Source organism: Pelmatolapia mariae, linkage group LG16_19 (assembly GCF_036321145.2).
Source record: "Pelmatolapia mariae isolate MD_Pm_ZW linkage group LG16_19, Pm_UMD_F_2, whole genome shotgun sequence".
In the NCBI taxonomy this organism is placed as follows: domain Eukaryota; kingdom Metazoa; phylum Chordata; class Actinopteri; order Cichliformes; family Cichlidae; genus Pelmatolapia; species Pelmatolapia mariae.
Window position 1 is genome coordinate 32617815 of NC_086241.1, and position 21608 is coordinate 32639422.

Genomic DNA, 21608 nt, shown 5'->3' on the forward strand with positions numbered 1-21608 from the left:
TTTGCATTCATACAGCTTAATTCTAAAGAAATTAAAATTAAAAATGTGTCACTCCTCTAATTCCATCATGCAACATCTGGTTGCTCCTTTTTTTGCAATACTTTAACAGCAGCTGGCTGGAGAAAAAGCATTAGCAATATGGTGATATTGTACTAATTCATTTCAGTTGCATTAATTTACTTTTTCATTTGCAGACATTTGTTTAAACGTTTTTGCAAATTTGGATCAGAACCACTCATTTCTATCACTGATCTGCCTCTTCTTCTTACACTGTAACTAAAATTATATAAAGACACTCAGTTCCCTTATTTTGAAAAGTTGAGTTTATTAGGAAGTCCTGAAAAAAGACACTGTTGTTATGATTGGGTTTTAGGCTATGTAATAACTATACAGTTGTTCAAGTGAGACGTATATATTAGACGGTTCTTCCAAATTCAATTCAACTAGTTTGTCGTAAGTAGAAATACTGATAAGCCATCGCGAACATCGTGAGCTGGGATTTTGAAGGAGGATTGCTCCATGTGGTCTACAACTTTGATAGGAAAAATGTAAAAGAAAATCACATCTGGAAACATATCTCTCCTGACTGACATTAGGGCTTTGTTTAACTTTGTTCTAAAGAGTGGAATTTGGGTGATTTCAAAATAAATTACAATATTAAGTTAATAATATTAATATAAAAATTCAAACATAAGAAAATAAGTTATTTTATTAAGTTTATAAATACTTATGATTACCAACAAAATAAGGTATTCAGCAATGTCGATAAGAAATAATGTGGTACAAATACCTAGTATTAGTATGTAGAATATGACAGATAGTCATGAAATTAATGTATCATTGTGTTATACACAGATTCTTTCTTTTATTCCAGAAATACAACAAGTGGGTCAAAACAATAATGCTGTAGATGATTTTGTTGTTGTCTACTTGATGTATAGTTTATTTGTTTAGGATCAGCTGGACTGGCCAGGGTGTTTTTTTAATTACATCTAATTTAATAAACAAAAGTAGGTATTGTTCTTCACAGTACCTACAGAGTAAGTACAGGATCTGCAGACCAAACAGTCAACATGTTACCAGTCTTTTGAGGGGTCCCTTTATGTACCCGCAACAAAGCAATCACAGTTTCAAAGCTGAACAACTCAATCAAAACAAATTCACAAGACGAGTTAAAAATTCAACATCTTTAATAAACAAAGTGCTTTATATTTACAGCAAGGTTTCAGTTGATGGCTAAAATTCGGTGACTCTCCTGAAGGAGCCAACAATGGCGCAGGTGGCGCACCAATCGCGGTACCTCCTGTACTCTCCGGGTCTTAGGAAGTACTGTCTGCCTCGGTAGTTGGGGTACTCGTAGAAGATCCAGTAGCCATTCATAACATTACTGGAGTAGACATGGCGGTGATGGAAACGGTCAGACACACAGGGACAGTCATCCATGAACTCCATCATGTGACCACTGAAGTCAGGCTTCTCATAGATACGCAATCTGTAGGAACCTCGATACTGTGGGGCCAGAAGAGAATCAGCAACATGTTCAAACCTTTGCCATATTTCAGTGAAACCATTATGTCTGGTGTATTTTTCAGCGTTATGTCTGTCTTACCACTGGAATCATCCTACAGGAGCGGATACAGCTGCTGAAGCCCATCCACCTCTGGTAGTCAGGATACTCTCCCCTCCTCATGAAATACTGGTGGCCCATGAAGTTAGGGCGCTCATAGATCATAAAGCAGCCACTCTCTACCCTGATGGAGTTGCAGCGGCTGAAGTACAAGTGAAGGTCTGTGCAGTCATTACTGCACTCATAGGAGCGACCCTGGAAGTTCTTGTCCTCGTAAAAGATAATCTAATGAAAAATAAAAGAGCCGTAGCTTCAGCTGCTCAGTTAAGACTTTCCAGCAAAAAAAAAAATGTGTAAAAAACCACCAACAAATTTAACTAACATTCAATGTGAGCAGAGAGAGAAAAAACCAGTACTTACCTTGCCCATGGTCTCCGTTGGAGAGATTCCCCATGTTTTCAGGGCTTTTTATACTACCTCGCGACAAACAAATGCATTGTTATTCAAATTATCTCATAGTTATAATTGAAGGCTACTAGCACATGTTTACCTTTTTGTTAGAGCCCAACATTGGGTGAGAAATATGGATCTGTATTTGAAAAAAAGGATAAATTAACTGGTTTGGTGTTTTGACATGCATGGACAAAGGAAAATACTAGTATGGTATCCACACATCCAGTGGACAATAGCTGCAGAACAATATGGAACAGGGCTTTGGCATTAAATATGTTGTGTAACAGAGCAGGAAGCCATTTACTCTCCCTCTACCTGAGCAACCCTACTATATGCAAATAAACAAGCGTGTGTATACTGTGCTGCCAGTTTTCATGTGACATAGAATATAACAGAAGTTTTGTATATACTTTTACAGTTTACTGTATGTTAAGCAATGTAAAATTCACTATTTTTAAATGATTTAGGACTTTCACGATTACTTGATTTCTCACAGTAATTTGACTTTCTGAAGACTCCCCCTACAGGAGAAATGGACCTGGACACATAACTCCTATTATTTTTATTTCTTGGTATTACCACCAGCCACTAGTCAAATATAATTAATTACTTATAACATTTTGTTATGCTGAAAACTGTGCAATAGTAAATTTCACCTTGATTTGAGCCTTTTTTTTCTCTCCCTCTCTCTTCAAATGTAAGACTTATGTGAAAATGTTACGGTTTCTGCATTTAATATCACTTAGTAGTGTAGTTTATCAATCACTAAAAAGTTTAAAGTTTATATTATGCTTATTTTCCAGATAAATTTTGTTTAACTTTTTTGTTGTTTGTTTAAAATCTTTAAGACAATCTTTAGCATAATGAATGTTTTTGGTCCTTGTAAGCTGTTTCAAAGCAAATGTCAATCATAACAGTGTAATGTGTCTGACATTAATTTTAAACTGTTTAAAAAACATGTGCTTATGTTACCAGCTTTGCCAGATCAATCTCATTCTTACATTGTTTATTCCATATTTTGTCATTTGTTGTCAGAGGTGTCCAGGATCAGCTTCCTCTCCTACACCGTGCAGCGTAGTGTTTAACACTAATCGTATGGATAAATTCTCCCACCGCAGAGATCAGCTAATCCTATCGAGCCGACCGACTGGGAGAGGTATTGTTTGCAATGGTATGCCTAAGCATAGAGGAGATTAAACTATAGTGCCCAGTTACCCAGAAGCTGGTAGATAAATTGTTTCACCACTGGCCCCAAAGAGTACTTATTTTCCATTCTGTAACATTTGATTGCAAGATAAAACTCATCTGCCATCTTAAGGGTCCTTTGCAAAATATTAATGAAGCTTTGTAGTGATACATGGAAATAAAAGATGCTTGTTTTATTAAGCAGTTAAGGTTTATTGGGAAAACAGACAATTCAAGTCATTGAAAGATGCATTTAAATGAAGCTTGACTTCAGTTGAAGTCAGTGATTCTTCTGATGGAGCCGATCCTTGGGCTGATGCCTCCCCAGTCACTGTACCTCCGATACTCTCCAGGCCTCAGGTAGTACACTCTGCCCTTGTAGTTAGGTTGGTCGTACAGTAGCCAGTGGCCGTCCATCACATTGCAGGAGTTGAAATCCGACATGCTGAGTTGGTCTTGGACATTTGGACAGTCATCAACCAGCTCATGCATCTGCCCGGTCATGTCAGCACGCTCGTAAAGCCTCATCCTGTAGGAACCTTGGTGCTAGCAAAGAAATTTAAAAAAAAAACCTCTTATAATCTCCCCAATCAGGTCCTTCTTTACATACATTTAATTACTTAAAACATTTTTGAAAAGCAAGAGTTGACCGGTAACCTAGAAGGATTTAAAAACCAGTCCTTAATATAATATTTTTGTCTATTGACATCTTGCAAAAGAACTTTCAGTAAACTCTATGGTGCTAAAATTATAGTTTATTTATAGTTTCTGAATATTTGCCCATTTAGCAGTGACCCAATATGGGTTTCTGGTAACTTGATGGATATTATGGGGTTATAACAGAGTCTTAAAGCAAGTCATTATGACCTACCTGGGGGATCATACGGCAAGATCTGACACAGTCATTAATGCCAATCATACGCTGGTTATCAGAGTACTCTCCTCTCCTCAGATAGTACTGATTGCCCATGTAGTTGGGCCTCTCATACACCATGAAGCAGCCACTCTCCACCCTGATGGAGTTGCATCTGTTGAAGTAGGTGTGAAGATCGGCACAGTCGCTGCTGCACTCATGAGAGCGCCCTTGGAAGTTTCTGTCTTCGTAAAAAATGATCTGCAAAAGCAACAGGCACACACGGACACTTTTTTACAGAGTGCTGTTAGAAGCCACAAAAACTTGAGTTTTTCTAAAACCATAACATTTAGTTTCTTTACCTTTCCCATGGTTGTGTTGGCATCAGACTCTATTACCATTCAGTGCTGTCCCTGAGCCAAGCTACTGTGCTTTATAAAAAAGAAAGAAAGAAAGGACTGCTGTGTGATTGCACAGCATAAAGTATTGTCATTTAAATATATCCCCCACAGTGATGATGGATCACAAGTGGGGGTGGGCAGATAGGAAAATCTGTTTATGTATAGATGACTCTTGGTGTGTGTCGTTATTGTTCTTTCCTCCATGTTCATCACAATTTCTTCCCGAAAATGCTGTTGTACAATAGGATGAGAGTCACATAGTCCTGCACAACATCAGCAGAATAATACTGATATTTAATAGAGCCAGCACATAATTTGCACAAGCTACCAGCTATTTGCTTGTTGGGTTTTTTTATGTGAGTCAACATTTCTAAAGTATCAAAAATGTTGGCTATGACTTCATATGAAGGACTTACAAAAATGTCTTACTCAGATCAAGTTACCACCATGGACTAATCTGTTTGTTTGAAACGTTACAGTACTAACAAATCATGCTTTGATAAATGAGGTCCTCCTCACAACTGAATGGACTATGACGACTCCATTTTGCAATTGCTTTATTACAATGGTGAGTCCAATGGTGAGCCCAAGCTTTACATAAGGGAATGTTCTGATGCAGGACAGTAGTATTTTGACTAAGTGACAAAAACTGTTTTCTGTTTCTTTCTTTGGTGTTGCAAGCATAATTATCTGAGTATGAAGACTCTCTAAAATTTTCATGTAGCTCTGGCAACTACCAAAAGTGGTCAATAGTCCATGATGCGTTTGATGGATCCGACTCTGGCACTCCTGCCACCCCACTCACTGAACCTCTTATACTCTCCAGGCCTTATCAGGTACATCCTGCCCCGGTAGTTTGGGTGCTCGTAGAAGAGCCAGTTGCCATTTTTCACGTTGCAGGAGAAGATGTCATTAACATGGAAGCGATCCATGACACTGGGACAGTCATCCACAAGGTCCATCACCTGACCCCCAAACTCGATCCGCTCATACAGGCGCATGTTGAACGTCCCAGGCTCCTAGTTTTGAATCAAAGATGGTCATTATTTACTCAGCTGCACCTTCAGGAACTACCTCTACAACAACAAAAAAAAAAGCTGTTATATTTGTAATGACTCTCAAATGTAATTATGGAATCTTCTATTTTGCTACAAGTAAATAATACTGAATGAGTTTGGGAAACTGATTTTTTGAAAGACGATGAAATAATATGTTTTTAGCTTGCTAGCTAACCTAGCTAAACATGCTAATGTACCCACTTTGGTCAAAATGAAAGACACAGTTCCACTTCCTCAGATTGCACAAAAAGTGAAGGCAACAAATACTTAAAGTGGACTTTAAAACATGTGTTAATGGCTCATTTACAACTAGAGTCTGCAAAACCTGTGAGTGGAAATCCAGTACCTGGGTCCAGCCCATCTGCAAGACTCTAAAAACTGTGGTACAGATTGACTGGATGGATATTTTTATTATAAAGTGTTTTGATAGGCATTAGATTTGTGTCAGCATTTATGCACCTTTATAGAGCAGACTAATTTTGTAGTTATTTAAATAAAGTTATAATTAGCAAAACGTCATGTATTCATATCTGATTTGACCATTTTCATGGTAAAAGCTACCCTCTTTTTACATTTTCTTCAAAGAAAATCCAAAGTAAAATTAAATTCAAATACTGATTTAGCCTTTCTTTAAGGTGAAACAACAGTGAAATCATGCTAACATTTAAAATATATCACACCAAAGGCAGAATTAGTCCTACAACAGTTGTTTTGGGAAGATCAATAGCAACAACTAAGATGCACCCTCTTGTATAAAGATCCATTTGATTTATATAACAGTTTGGAATAAGTAAATTAGACATAATATGCTGTTACTTAGAAAATATTAAAAACAGAACGGCAACTATGAGTCTATAATGGAGACTGTTTTTAAACCTGTAGGTTAAAAAGTGTTTGCAAAATCTTGAAATGCATTTAAAAGCAAAGGTTTAAAAATTGTTTCAATAAAAGTTAGGTCTGGTTAGTTTACATTCTCACAATCTATCAAGAGGCAGTGTGAACTCCAGTGAATGTATAAGGCTGGGTTTGGTCAACAAACAGTTGCTCACCGTAGGGATGTAACGACAGGAGCTGACAGACTCGTTGACGCCCATCCAGTGATGGAAGTCCGGATACTCTCCTCTCTTCAGGTAGTACTGGTTACCAGAGTAATTGGGTTTTTCATAGATCATGAAGCAACCACTCTCCACCTTGATTGAGTTGCAGCGGCTGAGTCGGTTTAACAAGTCCTCACAGTCATTACAGCACTCAAAATGGTGCCCAGAGAAGTTGTTGTCCTCATAGAAGATAATCTAAACATACAAATCATATATTTTTCAGTGTTTGCACTGCAAATATGTTCATTGGAAACAAATATTATTATATTTGCTTCAGTATTCCGAGCATTTTCATGGTTTTAATGGACATCTCAGTACACGTTGTGAACACTCAGGAAGCCTATTAGCATTTCGTACCCCACCTGCTTGTTTGCCCAAAACTGTCATTTTTACCTTCCCCATGTTGGCTGCTTCTCCTGCCCTGTGCCTAGTCTCTGTATGATCCATCCAGCTCTTTGAAGACTCAAACCTGTTACATATATAGTGAATGTGAAATGCAGACTCTGCACGTGTCATTCATATTGTAATGCCAGGAATCTTTGGCATTTGTGCTGTTGTGTTATCCTGAAGAGATGTTTGGGGATTATGTATGTACAGGTGAGCGCTGACTGGTCCAATGTCAACTCTGAATGGGTGCTGTTTGTTGTTGCACTGCTAAAATTTACCTCAGACTGAGGGTTTATGCTCCACCCACGTTCACCAAGATATCTTCTAAATGTTTACATTCATTTTTCTAGTTGCTCAGACATAAAAACCTCCAGTTGTTTTATTTGGAGCTACTTGATTAGAATATTTTTTCCCATGGTAGAAATGAGTCTGTCTGTGTTTTTGTCAACAGAATGATAGTTTGACTTTGTGTTTTATGTAATTTTTATTCTACCACTGCCATCTGGTGGTGAGCTTTATTTCTGACCAAAATAGAAACAATATTTACATTTTTACTGACAACCTTTCAAAATGCTTGTGTTAATTTGTAGGATATTTGCTCATGTCTAAACAAACATAAAGGTCCAATAGATAACGCTTGAGCCTGGGTGAGAAAAGTGTTAGTGCTTGAATGATTTTATTCAATCCTCTTATCAGAGTTAGGATGTCAGGCCACAAGCCCAGCACATTCTCCTGGGGAAAGATGCCCTCTAGATGCAGAGAGCAAAAACAAAACTGAGTACACTTGAGCACTGATGCCATTTTATTCAGTGTGTAAAACAAGGCAAAGAGTAGACATTTCACAAGAACTGTCCTTCCGTCTTTATAAATCCATGAGACGTCGGACGGACCCAACCCTGGAGCTAATGGCGTTCCAGTTGCTGAAGCTCCTATACTGGCCAGGTGAAAGGTAGTAGTGGCGCCCCCTGTAGTGGTGTTGCTCATACATCAGCCAGTGGCCATCTATCACATTGCAGGAGTTGAAGTTGGAGAGGCGGAAACGGTCCATGAGATTAGGACAGTCATCTGTCAGTTCCATCATTCCGCCTTCCATGTCAAAATGCTCATACAGCTTCATCCTGAAGCTGCCACTGTGCTGCAGAGGTCAGGAAAGTCAAACGGTCACATTAGGTTTGTTTTTTGTGAAATCTGTTCATGTGCATAGCTGTGAGTTAGATGATGAGATGCACCACATACCTAATAAAATATCTGCAATAAGCTGCTTAGCCTAGCTTAGCATAGATACTGGCACTAAAAGAAGAGAGTAAACGCTGATGCCTGTTTCTAGGCCATTTCTACTCTACACCACTGGTAGGCATGGTACGTGTTAATTAATGTTAACATACCAGTACCACCATACTTTTAAAAAATGATATATTAATATCAAGTATTATGTATTACAAGTATCACAAGTATCTGATAATGTAATCCAGTGCAATTAACAGTCTGATTTTCACTCTAATACATCTTAACAATTTACCCAGCTTGCCACTGTCCATAAAACGGGAGAAAAAAAGACAGTAACAAGCTAGCGTGTAGCTACTATGGTTGCCAAAAAGGATATTACATCATGGTCCTCTACCCAGAAAACAAAAGTTCTCTGGTGGGATAGGATAGTTTATATTTTTTAAACAAAAAACACCTCTGAACACAGATTGCTGTAGCAAAATTAGCCCATTTATTGGCTAATGCTACATGCTAAAAGTCAAGTATACAGTCTGCTGCTTGGCAGTTATGTTGGAGGACAGGCAAGCAAAATTTAAAACATTAGAATTAACAGAAGAGCACAAAAGCAGCACTTTATCAGCTTTGGAGCAGTCAGCAGTGACCTCTTTAGTATAAGTGAAATCACCTTCATTTCTAATTTCAGAGTAGTTACTTTTTTAATCGAAAAAGAAAATCATTGAATAGTTGGTGTATGTTTTTCTGTGCGCTGAATCTATTATTGTAAGAGGTTAAGATGCAGTATGACACAGTGATGGTATTTTACTGAGGGTCTTACCGAGGGGATCATGCGACAAGATCTGACACAGTCATTCATACCGGTCATGCCCATGTAGTCAGAGTACTCTCCCCTCCTCATGAAGTATTGGTTTCCCGCGTAGCCTGGACGGTCATAGATCATAAACATGCCGCTTTCCACTCGAATGGAGCGGCAGTGGTCAAACATAGAGTGCAGGTCGGCACAGTCGCTCATGCACTCATAGTAACGGCCTCCAAAGTTCTTGTCCTCATAGAAGATGATCTGACCGAGGGACAGAAAAAGGCATGTAAGCTCATTTTTAATCTACAGATATCCGTCATGTAAAACGACATACAAACCTTTCCCATAATGCCTGCTGTTGTTGGTCAAACTTCTTCCTGCGTTTTTAAATCCTAAAATTAGCTTCCATCTTTATATACAATACCCTTTTGGGAGCAGCTGGTGTTATTTAAATGAGGCGTGGTGTCAGCAGAAATATTACAAGAGTCTTCCCACTCCTGTTTGTCATGTCCTGTGTTCAGGTTAACAGATGCCATACATCTTCCAGCAAGAGCTACAACATGTGCAGGCGCTGGAACAGTCACAGCTCTTTCAATCTTCATGTGTTTGCTTTAAATGGGCTGGATTCAGAGTATGAAGGGTGAGTAAATGCCTATAAAATGTTTCTTTTTGCTGGTGTGTGTTGATATTGATTTATAATTTTCTGTAGGAGTGAGACTGACTACTAGAAAAACTAAAAACTGTACTTCCAACAAACATTACACCAAAAATTGGCCTTTTTTTTAATCAGGAGAATTCAGAAAGTAAATAATTACCTTATTACAAAGAGTTAGAGACACTCGTGTCAGTGAGTGTGTTCTAAAACTCTCCGCTGCAATTTCACTAAATTTTATGCAGTAAAAATTAAGCAGAACAATGCCATGTTCATTTTAATTATATTAACCCTCTGAGTCTGATCAAAATCACTACCCTTTCAGCTTGTTTGTGGCCAAAAGTGGCCACCTACAGATTAGGTCTGTAATTTTTATTATTTTTGTTTTTTTGCCATTTTTTTTGCATAAAGCTTTTAAGTAACTTCAGTTCTTTCCATAAATATAAAATAATTATTACTTTTTTATTTTTTAACCCTTTAAACACCAGTTTGTTTGTCCACTGCACCAGCTGGACGACAACCTCAAATCTCGCAATTTTATATAATTGCATTGCTACTGAAATTTCTTGTATTATTAATAGTAGAGTCTGGGGCATATAATTGATTCACATCAACATTGATTATAATGCATTGTTATTTTAGTGCAGAGAGAGCAAAAACAAAAAAACTCCCTCTCAGACTGTTTGTGGCCAAAAATGGCCACCCCTTGTTTACATTTACAAAATGCTATAAAATTCATATATATTAAGAAAAATGTCCAGTTTTTTTTACATGATTTTTTAGATTAGCATCAGGGCTGTTCATGAAAATCAAAATTTCATTAAAATTCTGAAATTTAACCCTTTAAATACCAGTTAGAGCACATAATAATAACAACTCATAAATAGAGAAAATCATAAAATCCCAGTTTTTTTTCTAAATAATACATGCCATCTGATTTTTTTGCTAACCATGATGAAGGTTAGATGCATAGCAATAATTAACAGCATCAATGACATTTATGCAACATTGTTTTTTTCTGCAGTGGCAGAAAAACAAAAAAACTCCCTCTCAGACTGTTTGTGGCCAAAAATGGCCACCCCTTGTTTACATTTACAAAATGCTATAAAATTCATATATATTAAGAAAAATGTCCAGGTTTTTTTACATGATTTTTTAGATTAGCATCAGGGCTGTTCATGAAAATCAAAATTTCATTAAAATTCTGAAATTTAACCCTTTAAATACCAGTTAGAGCACATAATAATAACAACTCATAAATAGAGAAAATCATAAAATCCCAGTTTTTTTTCTAAATAATACATGCCATCTGATTTATTTGCTAACCATGATGAAGGTTAGATGCATAGCAATAATTAACAGCATCAGTGACATTTATGCAACATTGTTTTTTTGTGCAGTGAGAGAAAAACAAAAAAACTCCCTCTCAAACTGTTTGTGGCCAAAAATGGCCACCCCTTGTTTACATTTACAAAATGCTATAAAATTCATATATATTAAAAAAAATGTCCAGTTCTTTTTACATGATTTTTTAGATTAGCATCAGGGCTGTTCATGAAAATCAAAATTTCATTAAAATTCTGAAATTTAACCCTTTAAATACCAGTTAGAGCACATAATCATAACAACTCATAAATAGAGAAAATCATAAAATCCCAATTTTTTTTCTAAATAATACATGCAAACCATGATGGAGGTTAGATGCATAGCAATAATTAAAAGTATCAATGAGTTTTATGCATCTTTGTTTTTTTGTGCAGTGAGAGAAAAACAAAAAAAAATCCCTCTCAGCTTGTTCGTGGCCAAAAATGGCCACCCCCTGTTTACATTTACAAAATGCTATAAAATTCATATATATTAAAACATTTTTCTACTTTCATTGGCTTGATTTTTTAAATTAGCACCGCTTCTAGTCATAAAAACCAAAATATAATTCAAATTCTGATATTATACCCTTTGAATACCAGTCACATTATGTATTATTATAGTAAAAATAGTAATAAAGTTCCCATCTTTTAGCATATAAATGGTGAAACCTAATATGTTTTTTTTATCATCATTGCAGGTCAGTAACAGTAACTGTTACAATGATTTATTTTTACTTTATTTATTTATTTATTTATTTATTTATTCTTTCTTTTTTTGGGGGGGGGGGGGGGGGGGGGGGGGGATGAATGGCCAAAAGCAATGTCACACATGGTGTGTTAGTGGCCAGAAAGGCAATTTAATGACCAAATAATCCCTGCAATCACCAATAAAATGATCAAAATTTATATTCCAGTATCTGTGTGCTTCTGTGTGCATCCTCATTAGCAGCAAGATGTACTAACCACATTAGAGTGGTTTTTGTAGGCACACTTTCTACACCTGGTTCAAGGGGCTGCTGTTCCGTTCCTTTCACGCATCCTTTATTCCCCATCACCGACTGCTGGTTCCTTGTGTGTTGCTGTCAAAAGAAGCATATTCCTCCGTTGCTTTGGCATGTGGGATATTGCTGTGGTAGTTTTGGTGAAGCCAAAGACAGACAACAAAATCTTCCTCTGTTGCAACTGGAGGAGCTGAGGAGGAAGCTCTGGGTTGTTTCCCCTGTGCCGGTTTTCATCTGAGGAGTTCCTCTGCCAATGTGACCGAAGGAAAGACGTTGTCCTCGGAGCTCCTCCGTCAGTTGGAGTCTGAACCCCATGCCTTTTTTACTTCCTGAGAACTTCCAGTGTTTTCATCCAACATGCTATGTATTGCTTTATTCTGGTGTAGGTTTTATCTCCACTTCATCTATAATCCTCCAATCCTCACACCTTGGCCTCCCGTGCAGGTTTGTAAGGGTGCACAGCAGCTAAAAGATCTCCTTTGTTATAAAAAATTCAAAAGTAGATCTGCATACAGGGTGACCCCTAGTTTGATACCAGTGGGTACTGGATTGTGGTGCAGTCTCTCTTCAGTAGTGGGACCCACATGGTTTTCCTTTCATGGCGGATCCACTGAGTCGCCGGCTCCTCGGTCTCAGAAAATGCTCCTATGTTCTTTTTTTTTTGGGGGGGGGGGGGGGGGGGGGGGGCTCCACCTCCATGCCCCCCAACCCCAATCCTCCCCCAAAGAAGAGGATTCGGGCACTGGCTAGAACTCAACATCAGTGGTGATGCAGTCAGCCTCTTTGAAGATTGTCCCCTCATCTTCTGGAGAGGAGGTTTCTTCATCTTGGGCAGATGTATTTTCTTCAAGGGCAGAGGACTGCTTGCTGTCCTTGCTCTCTGACCAGATCATATAGGCAGTGCTTGAAGCAGTGATGATCTAATTGCCATATTGCCAGAATAAATGATCTGGAAGCTGTTAGGCTTACTTACAGCAGTAGCTCTGTCTGCACCGGCATAAACTCCAGGACACGTTTACAAATAGTGTTTGTTGTTGTTTGCGCTCCAGCTGCAGCTGCAGGTTTGAACTCTGCAAAATGTCCTGTGATTGGGGTTTTTTTTGTTTTTGTTTTTGTTTCTAGAGTTGATATTTTGGGTATGGTATCTTTTGATGAAAAATACAAGAGTAAAAGTGCTTTTAACATGTGCTTCAAAGCTAAGTTTGACTGGGAACCTCAAAGCTCAATATCCTGCATCCACAGAAATTCACTGCAGCCTATGTAATGTTTGAATTTATTCCAGTCTATGTTGCAAATACATGTTTGTACTGCAATGTCATGCACAAACACAAACTATTAGATCCTTAAGATCAAACCTATGTCAAAATTGTTTCATTATTTTGGTCCATTGGAGTGTGGTAGGCCATCAAAGGCCACTACTAGAAACTCGGAATATTACATGAAATTGCTTGCTTGGCCAAAAATGGGTAAATGATGTAATTTGGTAAAAAACATTAAAAACTACAATTTTCATGTGTTGAGTTTAGAATGAAAGCAATTTTACCTAAATCGCATGATATAGTACTGTCAGTAACAAGGAATCAAAAAAGGTGGTTATAATGGGTTTCAATTGGCCACAAATGGCCACAATAGAACCAAGAGGAACAATTTAGTGTATAGTGAATATTATTGACATTATTAAGGAGCTGATGTTGAAAATTAAAAAATCTGAAAGAAATACACACCTTTGGGAAGTTTCATTCCATTTGCATTAACAGAATAAAAATGGTTGAAAAGGGAAAAGCAAAGTGGCCACAAATGGCCAGGATAGGACTCAAAGGGTTAATGCCACATGGCAACCTCCTTATTGAATGTGCAAGTATGTCAAAATTAGATAAAGGCTCATTCTGGCACAGGAAACTATTAAGGTTTCAAATAAATGTGTCAATGTGTGGAATGTCCATATAATAGATGATCATATTTAAATGCTGGAAATGTTTTCACAAAATGGAAACATTTATGTGTCACTTCATGTGATGTTAGTTAAATCAGTCAGTAACAAAGAAAGCACAGAAAGTAGTTTAACAACAGCTCCATTTATTTATGAAGTTACATCTTACTAATGCCAAGTCAATCGCTGACACGTTACCATTTTTATTTTGTTTTGTTTTTCTATAGCGTAAAAGCGATTCAATCCAGATTAGAACTCTGTGATTCTGCGGAAGGAGCCAGTGGTGGCGCAGGTGGCCCCCCAGTCACTGAACTTGCGGTACTCCCCGGGCTTCATGAAGTACTGCCTGCCACGGTAGTTTGGGTGCTCGTAGAGGGTCCAGTAGCCGTCCATGACATTGCAGGAATAGATGTCACGGCTCCGAAAATGATCCTGCACCGACTCGCAGTCCTCACTGAACTCCATCATCTGACCCTGGAAGTTGGGTCGCTCGTAGATGCGCATGCGGTAGGGCCCCTCGCTGGTCTGGATGAACATAGCAGTAAGGTAAAACACAAAATTAGAGTAGCATCAGTACCTCTGCAGCTCTGTATGGGTGTGTGTGAGGGGAAGATTTATTGGAAATTGACATAGCTTACTCTTAAAAAATAAATATGTCTAAAAACAATTTTAAAAAAAGTCAAAACCATGGGGTTTTTTTATTTTAAATTTGTAGGACTGCATTAATATATCAGCTAAATGTCGGCCCACATTGGCCTTGTTCAGTGATATCTGCATGTGAGCAAATAAAATTTCATTAAGTAATGTCAGAGGCTGGTATTTATTTGTCGTGCCACATCAAAAGAATAGTTAAACATAGACGTGGTTAAAATGAAAAAATAATAATATACAGATAATACATGGAACCTGATTTAATACAGTTTTACAATGTGTCATAATTATGAGAAAACAGCAACAACAACTTATTTGACATTTCTAATTGACTTTTATTTACTTGTTTGCCAAACATTACCTTGTCCTACACCTAACCTTGAACTATTTCATGTAGATTCTGTACAGAGAAAGCACTTTTCAGCAACTAAATCTAAACTCTTATTAAAGTGCAACTTTAGTTGGAAGGAAAAAATATCTAATATTTTAACCTATGTATGCATCATGTTATTTGGCTTGTGCACATAGAAAACAGTAAAAATCAGTGGTTTAATCATCTAAATAATGACATAAAACCACTTCTAAGTCAGAAAATGTAATTCTCAGATGACATTTTTCATAGTATTAACTGCACATAGTGCCCTGTTCACTCACATAGGAGAAGGTACGGCAGGAGCGGATGGTGTCATTGTAGCCCATCCAGCGCTGGTAGTCTGGGTACTCGCCTCTGGTCAGAACATACTGGTAGCCAGTGTAGTTGGGCTTCTCATACAGCACCCAGCAACCACTTTCCACCTTGATGGAGTTGCAGCGGCTGAAATGGGGGTGCATGTCAGGGCAGTCGGTGTCGCACTCATACGAGCGACCCTGGAAGTTTCTGTCCTCATAGAATATGATCTAAAGCCAGGAGGGTGGACAGAGGCAGTCACAGCCAAGTCTGGTGATGCTGTACTACAGATTTCAGTCGAGCCTGTATGTGTGATCCTGGTAGTGTTGATTATGTCATGGGTTGTTAAAGTCAGTTAAAGGCACTGTCAGTTTGTCTATGTGTCTGGCAGTTTAGTTTTTAGAACCTAATCATTATTTGAGAAGCTGCAACGCAACTTTTCAGCTTGAAGAAGCCCACTTCTAAACAAAATGAATCTCTCTTACCTTACTACTCATCCTGCAGTGTGCTGGAGCCAGTCACCTACGGAAAAATGGTGGTCTCACAAAGCGGCACCACAGCCCCGCTATATAAACCTCAATCAAAGGGTTAGCAGATCCCACTTTAGCTGTTTTTTCAATGAGTGGGGATTTAACGTACTGGCATCGTTGCCAAGAGTCTTGATCCTGCGCATACAGCGAAAATCCCTGAATCATCAATGCAAAAGTCCTACCAGGCAAATTACTGACCCACTGTGCCCTCTTTATTGATATGGACGTTAGAGACACATTTTATCCACTCATCAAGGAGATTAATCTTTGCTCGCAGAATGCCAGAGGTAATCACAAAATGAATCAGCCTCTATAAACATTTGCAGAAATTCCAAAAAAGAAAAATGTGGATTTGTGTGTTTTATTTGTATAAGGAAAATGGGACCAGGCACCTTCAGTGTAAAGTCAATATCAGGACCAAAGTGATATTTAGGTGCTTTTACTTTGTGTCACTTTGGAGTTTGTATTCAGGTACACTTATTTGACAGTTTTAGTAACTCTGCAAACAATCTGATATGTAATTGTAAAGAGATAGGATACCAAATATCCAGTTTTTCTCTTACAATGGTAACGAATGCTTCTAAATATTACTGGACATGGATTAGGACTGATTCTAAAAGTCAATCATTTGAGATTTTTTTTACATTTCTATAACAATTCAATTGTATTTATATAGCCGCAACAACAGTTGCATCAGGGTAGTTTATACTGCAAGGTAACAAACCTACAATAATCATTTATCCACAAACTGATTATCTAAATTAATAACATAACCTGAGGTAACAAAAATGATTTCATTGTTTTCATCAAAGACAAAACTGGAATGGTTTAACAGGTAATAAGTGAATATTGTCAAAAGCATAAACTTATGTTGCTGTATGCTATGAGGAGCGCCTAGACTTGTACATGGGAGAAACCAAACAGCCACTCCATAAACGCATGCCACCTCGACGGGACAAGACTCAGCTGTATATCTGCACCTAAAGGATAGAGTTCACTCTTTTAAAGGTTCCCGGCGTTCACATTTTGGACAGAGAAGAAAGATGGTTTGAAAAAGGACTGAAACAGACCTCTATGTCTACTGTGAATGACCGTCATTGAACAGAGGCGGTGGCCTACGACACACTGTCTGCCACCTACAATCCAGTTTTGAGATCCCTTCCCAGGCGCCTCAACCCCAACTCATCAGGTGACTTCATTAGGTACATGAGAGGTTGAGGCAACGTGTCACACAGGTGTCTCCCGAAACCTCTGTTGGTAATGACCCACACCTTTTTTTCACACCCTGGACCTTTTGATGACATACATGATCAATAGTGGGTCAACGACCCTTCACAGAATCGATCCTGAGGGTGGCTGTAGCTCAGGTAGTAGAGCAGGTCACCTACTAACTAACTGGGAGGTTTGCGGTTTGATCCCAGTCTACATGCCAAATATCCTTGGGCAAGATACTAACCCCATGTTGCTCTCTGATGCATCGGGGTATGTATGAATGTTAGATAGTAAGCGCTTAGGGAAAAAAAAGTACTGGTGTGACAAGTTGTGTAAAGCAGCGGTCCCCAACCCCCGGGCCTCGGACCGGTACCGGTCCGTGAGTCGTTTGGTACCGGGCCGCGAGAGTTGAGGCTCAGGTGTGAAATGTATGGTTTTCAGGGGTTTTATCGGTTTTCAGCGTTATTTTGTTATCGTTTTTATCGTTAACTCAGTTTTCCTGGGTCTTTTCAGGTGTGTTATGAATAAATCTTCTTTTTTTCGGTACCGGTACTAGTTTTATTTTGTTGTATTTATCTGCGACACCTTAAAGGCCGGTCCGTGAAAATATTGTCGGGCATAAACCAGTCCGTGGCGCAAAAAAGGTTGAGGACCGCTGGTGTAAAGCACTTTGAGTGCTCAGATAGAGTAGAAAATTGCTATATATTGGTCCATTTACCAATCCCTACTAGGGTTTAAATATCTGGGACTCTCCACCTTTTGGTTTTAGAACTGAAGAAACCTCTTGGATGAGAAATAAAAACGTCTTCAAACAACTTAAAGAAGTCCAGTCCAGATAGATACCAATGACAGGTTGAGCCAATTTAATTTTGATGAAAATTAGGTCAAGGTCATACCAAATATGAAAATCAGTAAACCCTGACCTTGTGTATGAGCTACTACGTCATGCAACTTGCATGTCTTTCTTGGTGAGGACGAGCCATTTTTAACTCTAAGAGTTGTATTTTTCCTGTTTGAGTCATTACACATCTCCAGCGTCACCAAAGGCTGTTTGACCAAGAAGCAGTGGAGTGGAGTTGTGCTTCAGATCATCAGACCTCCATAATCGCATAAACTCCACCAATACAGTCTGGTATGGCACTTTGCGAGGAGTACAGAGTGAAGGAAACACGTTAAAGCATGACATTGAATGTAGTAACAATTTATTCATATAATGCATTATCAAATAACACAGAGCCCAGTTGACAGAAAATACTTCTTTGTTTATGTCTCTTTTATTTCTGAGTACTTCAAGTGCATTTTTGAGTTTAAGTGACATTTTTAGTTGAGTACGTTAACATTCAACTGAGCAGCTTTACCATTTCATGTTAGTATTATTGCTCTAGCTCAATGTCTCTACTTCTGGCAGCTGCTGGAGGTTGACATCAGTTGTGCAGAGACTCTTGCGAGCCTTCATAGTGCTCAGTTCTTTCCTGGTGAACATCACTGCTGTCCTAAAAGTGAAGCAGAGCGTATGGGAGGTCTGTTTAGATCCACAGGGTGGCAGCAGAGGATTTTCAATGCAGACGTAACAAGAAATTGCTGTTCAAATATTTCCTTCTTGGCTTTGGGCATTTCAAAGCCTAGTCTTTTCTCTGAAATATTTCTGGACTGATGTTGAACATTTTAAAATTACTTCCTATCTCTTTTCCTAATCACTTTTCCTTAACTTAGACTGAAAATGCCATGAGGTCAGGGAAATGTGGGAATACTAAGAAAAAAAGAACCGCATTACCCAAACTGCATTTACAGGAGACTAAGAGGGCCTACAACAGTGGCACTAAGGACCACCTGACATGTAACAACTCAAGAAAGGTCTGGTGAAGACTACAACAACAAAGGGAACATCTGCAACATCTGAATGACAACACTGAGGAACTAAATCATTTTTTCATCCAATTTCAGGCCAAAAGATTTCATAGATTCACTCTGCAGGAACAGGATGTGTGTTCAGGTCAGTCAGCTCTAGAAATGCATAAAGTCAACTACATTTACATAACTGATTAAGAGGTGATTTGAGACACTGGTCCTGCATCATATCAAAGCCAGCCTCTCTTCCACATTTGGCTCACATCAGTTTGCACACAAAGCTAACAGACCCACCAAAGAGGCCATCACCATCCACACAGCACTAAACCACCTGGAACACAGAGCTGGACATCCCGTGGACATGCTAATCAGCATGCTACATGACTTGACCTCTCGATCCCCATCGGCACCAGGACCAAAGACTTCCTCACCAGCCGTTCAAAGACAGTCAAACTAGGTCCCCACCTCTACTACTCCATCACTGCGTACCTGTCCGCTCGTATAACACCATAATTAAATTAGACACAACCATCATTAAGCTTATCACAAGAAATGAGTCAGCATGCAGGGAAGAGCTATGAAGACTATCTGAGCGATTCTTGGTGAATAACCAGAGACTCATCACCACAAACACAACTGCATTATTAGTGGACGAAATATGACACAGTTCTGCCCCTCTCTGTATAAATGGAGCACGCGTAGGAAAGGTGCAGACATCCTGGGGGTTTCATATACGAGGACCTCTCCTGGTCGGCCAACACCACTGCAACTTCCAAAAGAAAGTGCAGCAATGAGCGATAAGAACTGCACAGAAAAGAACTGACTGCTCGTTTCTGGAGGAGAGTGCCATATCACGCTACCTCAGCAGAAATACCAAAATTGTCCAGGACTTCACTCACCCTGGCCATCATCTATGGAAGGTGTTATAGGTCAGCCAAGACTCACACGTCCAGATTTAGCAAAAGGTTGTTTCAGCAGGCGGTGCGGATGTTAAATAAGAAAAAAAACTAAAACGTTTGTCATCCACCCATGGTGTATTTAATCATATGCAATAGTGATTTTATTTATTCTACGTGCTACCGTCTCATGTTTTAGTCAACATCTTGTGTTATACCATGGCACCATAGAGTATTATTTTAATTTGGCTCTATGTACAATAAAGGCAGTCTTTAATAATCTGCTTGATGTCAGATTATTAAATATCGAGGTGTGTCTGATGTGCTGAAGCTCATCTGAAGCTGTCTCCTGAAGATGCAACCTTCACTTTACTTTCATCATTGAAATAAAGCTGCTTGGGGGAGGGGGGTTGCACACAAGGAGACTACTTAGTAAGCAGCAGGTGTTAATAAAACAGAGTATGCAGCTGGGTTGCGCAAGTGGTTAAAAGTTTAAAACATATCTGCATGTTGTATATGGTATATGATGGGAAACACAGCAGCCATTTACATGATTTGTACTGACTACTGAAGTATTTTTCCTTGGTATTTAGAGACGTTAGTTCTTATTTTGCCTACCACACATATGGTGATTGCTCAGATACGGTACTCACACTGATGAAGGACTGAGATGAAGTGGAAAACGAAGATGAAACTTGCTTCGGTGGAGCACTTGCCTTTGTCTGCCCAGACAGCCATCTTTTCAGCTTCTGATCTGCAAGAGTTTCGTTTTGGGGTTTGTTTGGGCTTATATTTTATATGTACTCATAAAATCTAAATATTCTTGCCAAGCATCAGACTTTCAAGTATAGACTGTATTAAAGTTGCCAGCAACTCGCGCCTGCTTTGGTTGTACAAAGCAGTTTAATTGTATAGAAATCTATTTGATTCCCATTTGAGAAACAATTTGTATCTTTATTCTCTTGTCACTACCATAAAGGCTAAACCAGACAACACACACTTACTGTGTTTCTTGGAGTGGTGCGCAGCCTTGTAGGATCCAAGCATTGCAAACGGATGATAGGACAGAGTGATGGGATAGACAATTGAGCCCTTGGGTTAAGAAAAAGAAAAAGGAATGGGAATGATTTTTTTAGGCAAAATTATATTTCAAAAAGGATAAAACAGTTGCAGCCACTTTCCTAACCAGGACACTTTTGTACCTTGGACTTCTGGTTGGGGTATGAAGCGGCTGGTTTACACCTGTACAGAGTCAAGATTTCCTCCACTGGCAAGCTACTCTAAACAGAAACACACAACAGTTAAAATAAGCAGTTTAGGCATTAAGTGCATCAAAGTACTCTCAGGAAGGTTTTTCGAGAGTTTCCCTTTAGCTCTTTGATTTATTAAAAGTTGCATTTACATGTAAATATCCTTACCATAATAATCCCAGCAAAGGATGACAAGATCATAGCCTCCCGCTCTAAGCGATTAGGATACTGGGCACTTCCTAAACTGCATGTTGCTCCACTGTGGTGTAGGAGGAAGGTGATGAAAGGCAACCAATCCACCAACTGACTCTATTCATTTGCCTTTGTAAAAGCACTGTACGGCATCATGTCTTATTATAGCTGCTTTTACCAAAGTTTTGTTTATTTTTCTACTTGTTATTTAATTTTTACTAAATTTTGTGAGCATAATAAACATAATTCAGGAGTATCAATGATAGAACGTTTAACTTTAAAAAACAGAAAACGTACATGATCTCTCTGTCGAGCACATGTCGTCCTTCCTTCTTCTCCAGCCACCAAAGGGCAACACTGATTGCAAGATCATAGTGAGCCTACAACA

The 21608-nt window shown here is 38.7% G+C and overlaps 4 protein-coding genes across 5 annotated transcripts; all 4 read right to left on the reverse strand.

The window, feature by feature from the left end:
* Positions 1 to 1236: 1236 nt before the first annotated feature.
* LOC135933836 (beta/gamma crystallin domain-containing protein 2-like) lies at positions 1237 to 21345 on the reverse strand. The gene is given in 5 exon segments (XM_065472067.1): positions 1237 to 1509; positions 1610 to 1877; positions 14231 to 14499; positions 15280 to 15522; positions 21337 to 21345. Coding segments are annotated over 5 exon segments (1062 nt in total).
* On the reverse strand, positions 3476 to 4429 carry LOC134646371 (gamma-crystallin S-1-like). Its single transcript, XM_063500249.1, has 3 exons — positions 4421 to 4429; positions 4073 to 4319; positions 3476 to 3744 (listed from the first exon to the last, which is right to left on the reverse strand). Exons 1-3 carry the CDS (start codon positions 4427 to 4429, stop codon positions 3476 to 3478), a joined length of 525 nt encoding a protein of 174 aa, XP_063356319.1.
* On the reverse strand, positions 5206 to 7037 carry LOC134646372 (gamma-crystallin M2-like). 2 transcript variants are annotated; one of them, XM_063500251.1, is made up of 3 exons: positions 7008 to 7037; positions 6567 to 6809; positions 5206 to 5478 (listed from the first exon to the last, which is right to left on the reverse strand). In XM_063500251.1, exons 1-3 carry the CDS (start codon positions 7014 to 7016, stop codon positions 5206 to 5208), a joined length of 525 nt encoding a protein of 174 aa, XP_063356321.1. In that variant the 5' UTR covers positions 7017 to 7037. The 2 variants fall into 2 exon arrangements, with proteins under 2 accessions (XP_063356321.1, XP_063356320.1); XM_063500250.1 differs by having other exon boundaries at positions 5206 to 5475; positions 7008 to 7016.
* Positions 7864 to 11593, reverse strand: LOC134646369 (gamma-crystallin M2-like). Its single transcript, XM_063500245.1, has 3 exons — positions 11561 to 11593; positions 9043 to 9285; positions 7864 to 8136 (listed from the first exon to the last, which is right to left on the reverse strand). The coding sequence occupies exons 1-3, from the start codon at positions 11591 to 11593 to the stop codon at positions 7864 to 7866; spliced, it is 549 nt and encodes a 182-aa protein (XP_063356315.1).
* Positions 21346 to 21608: the final 263 nt, after the last annotated feature.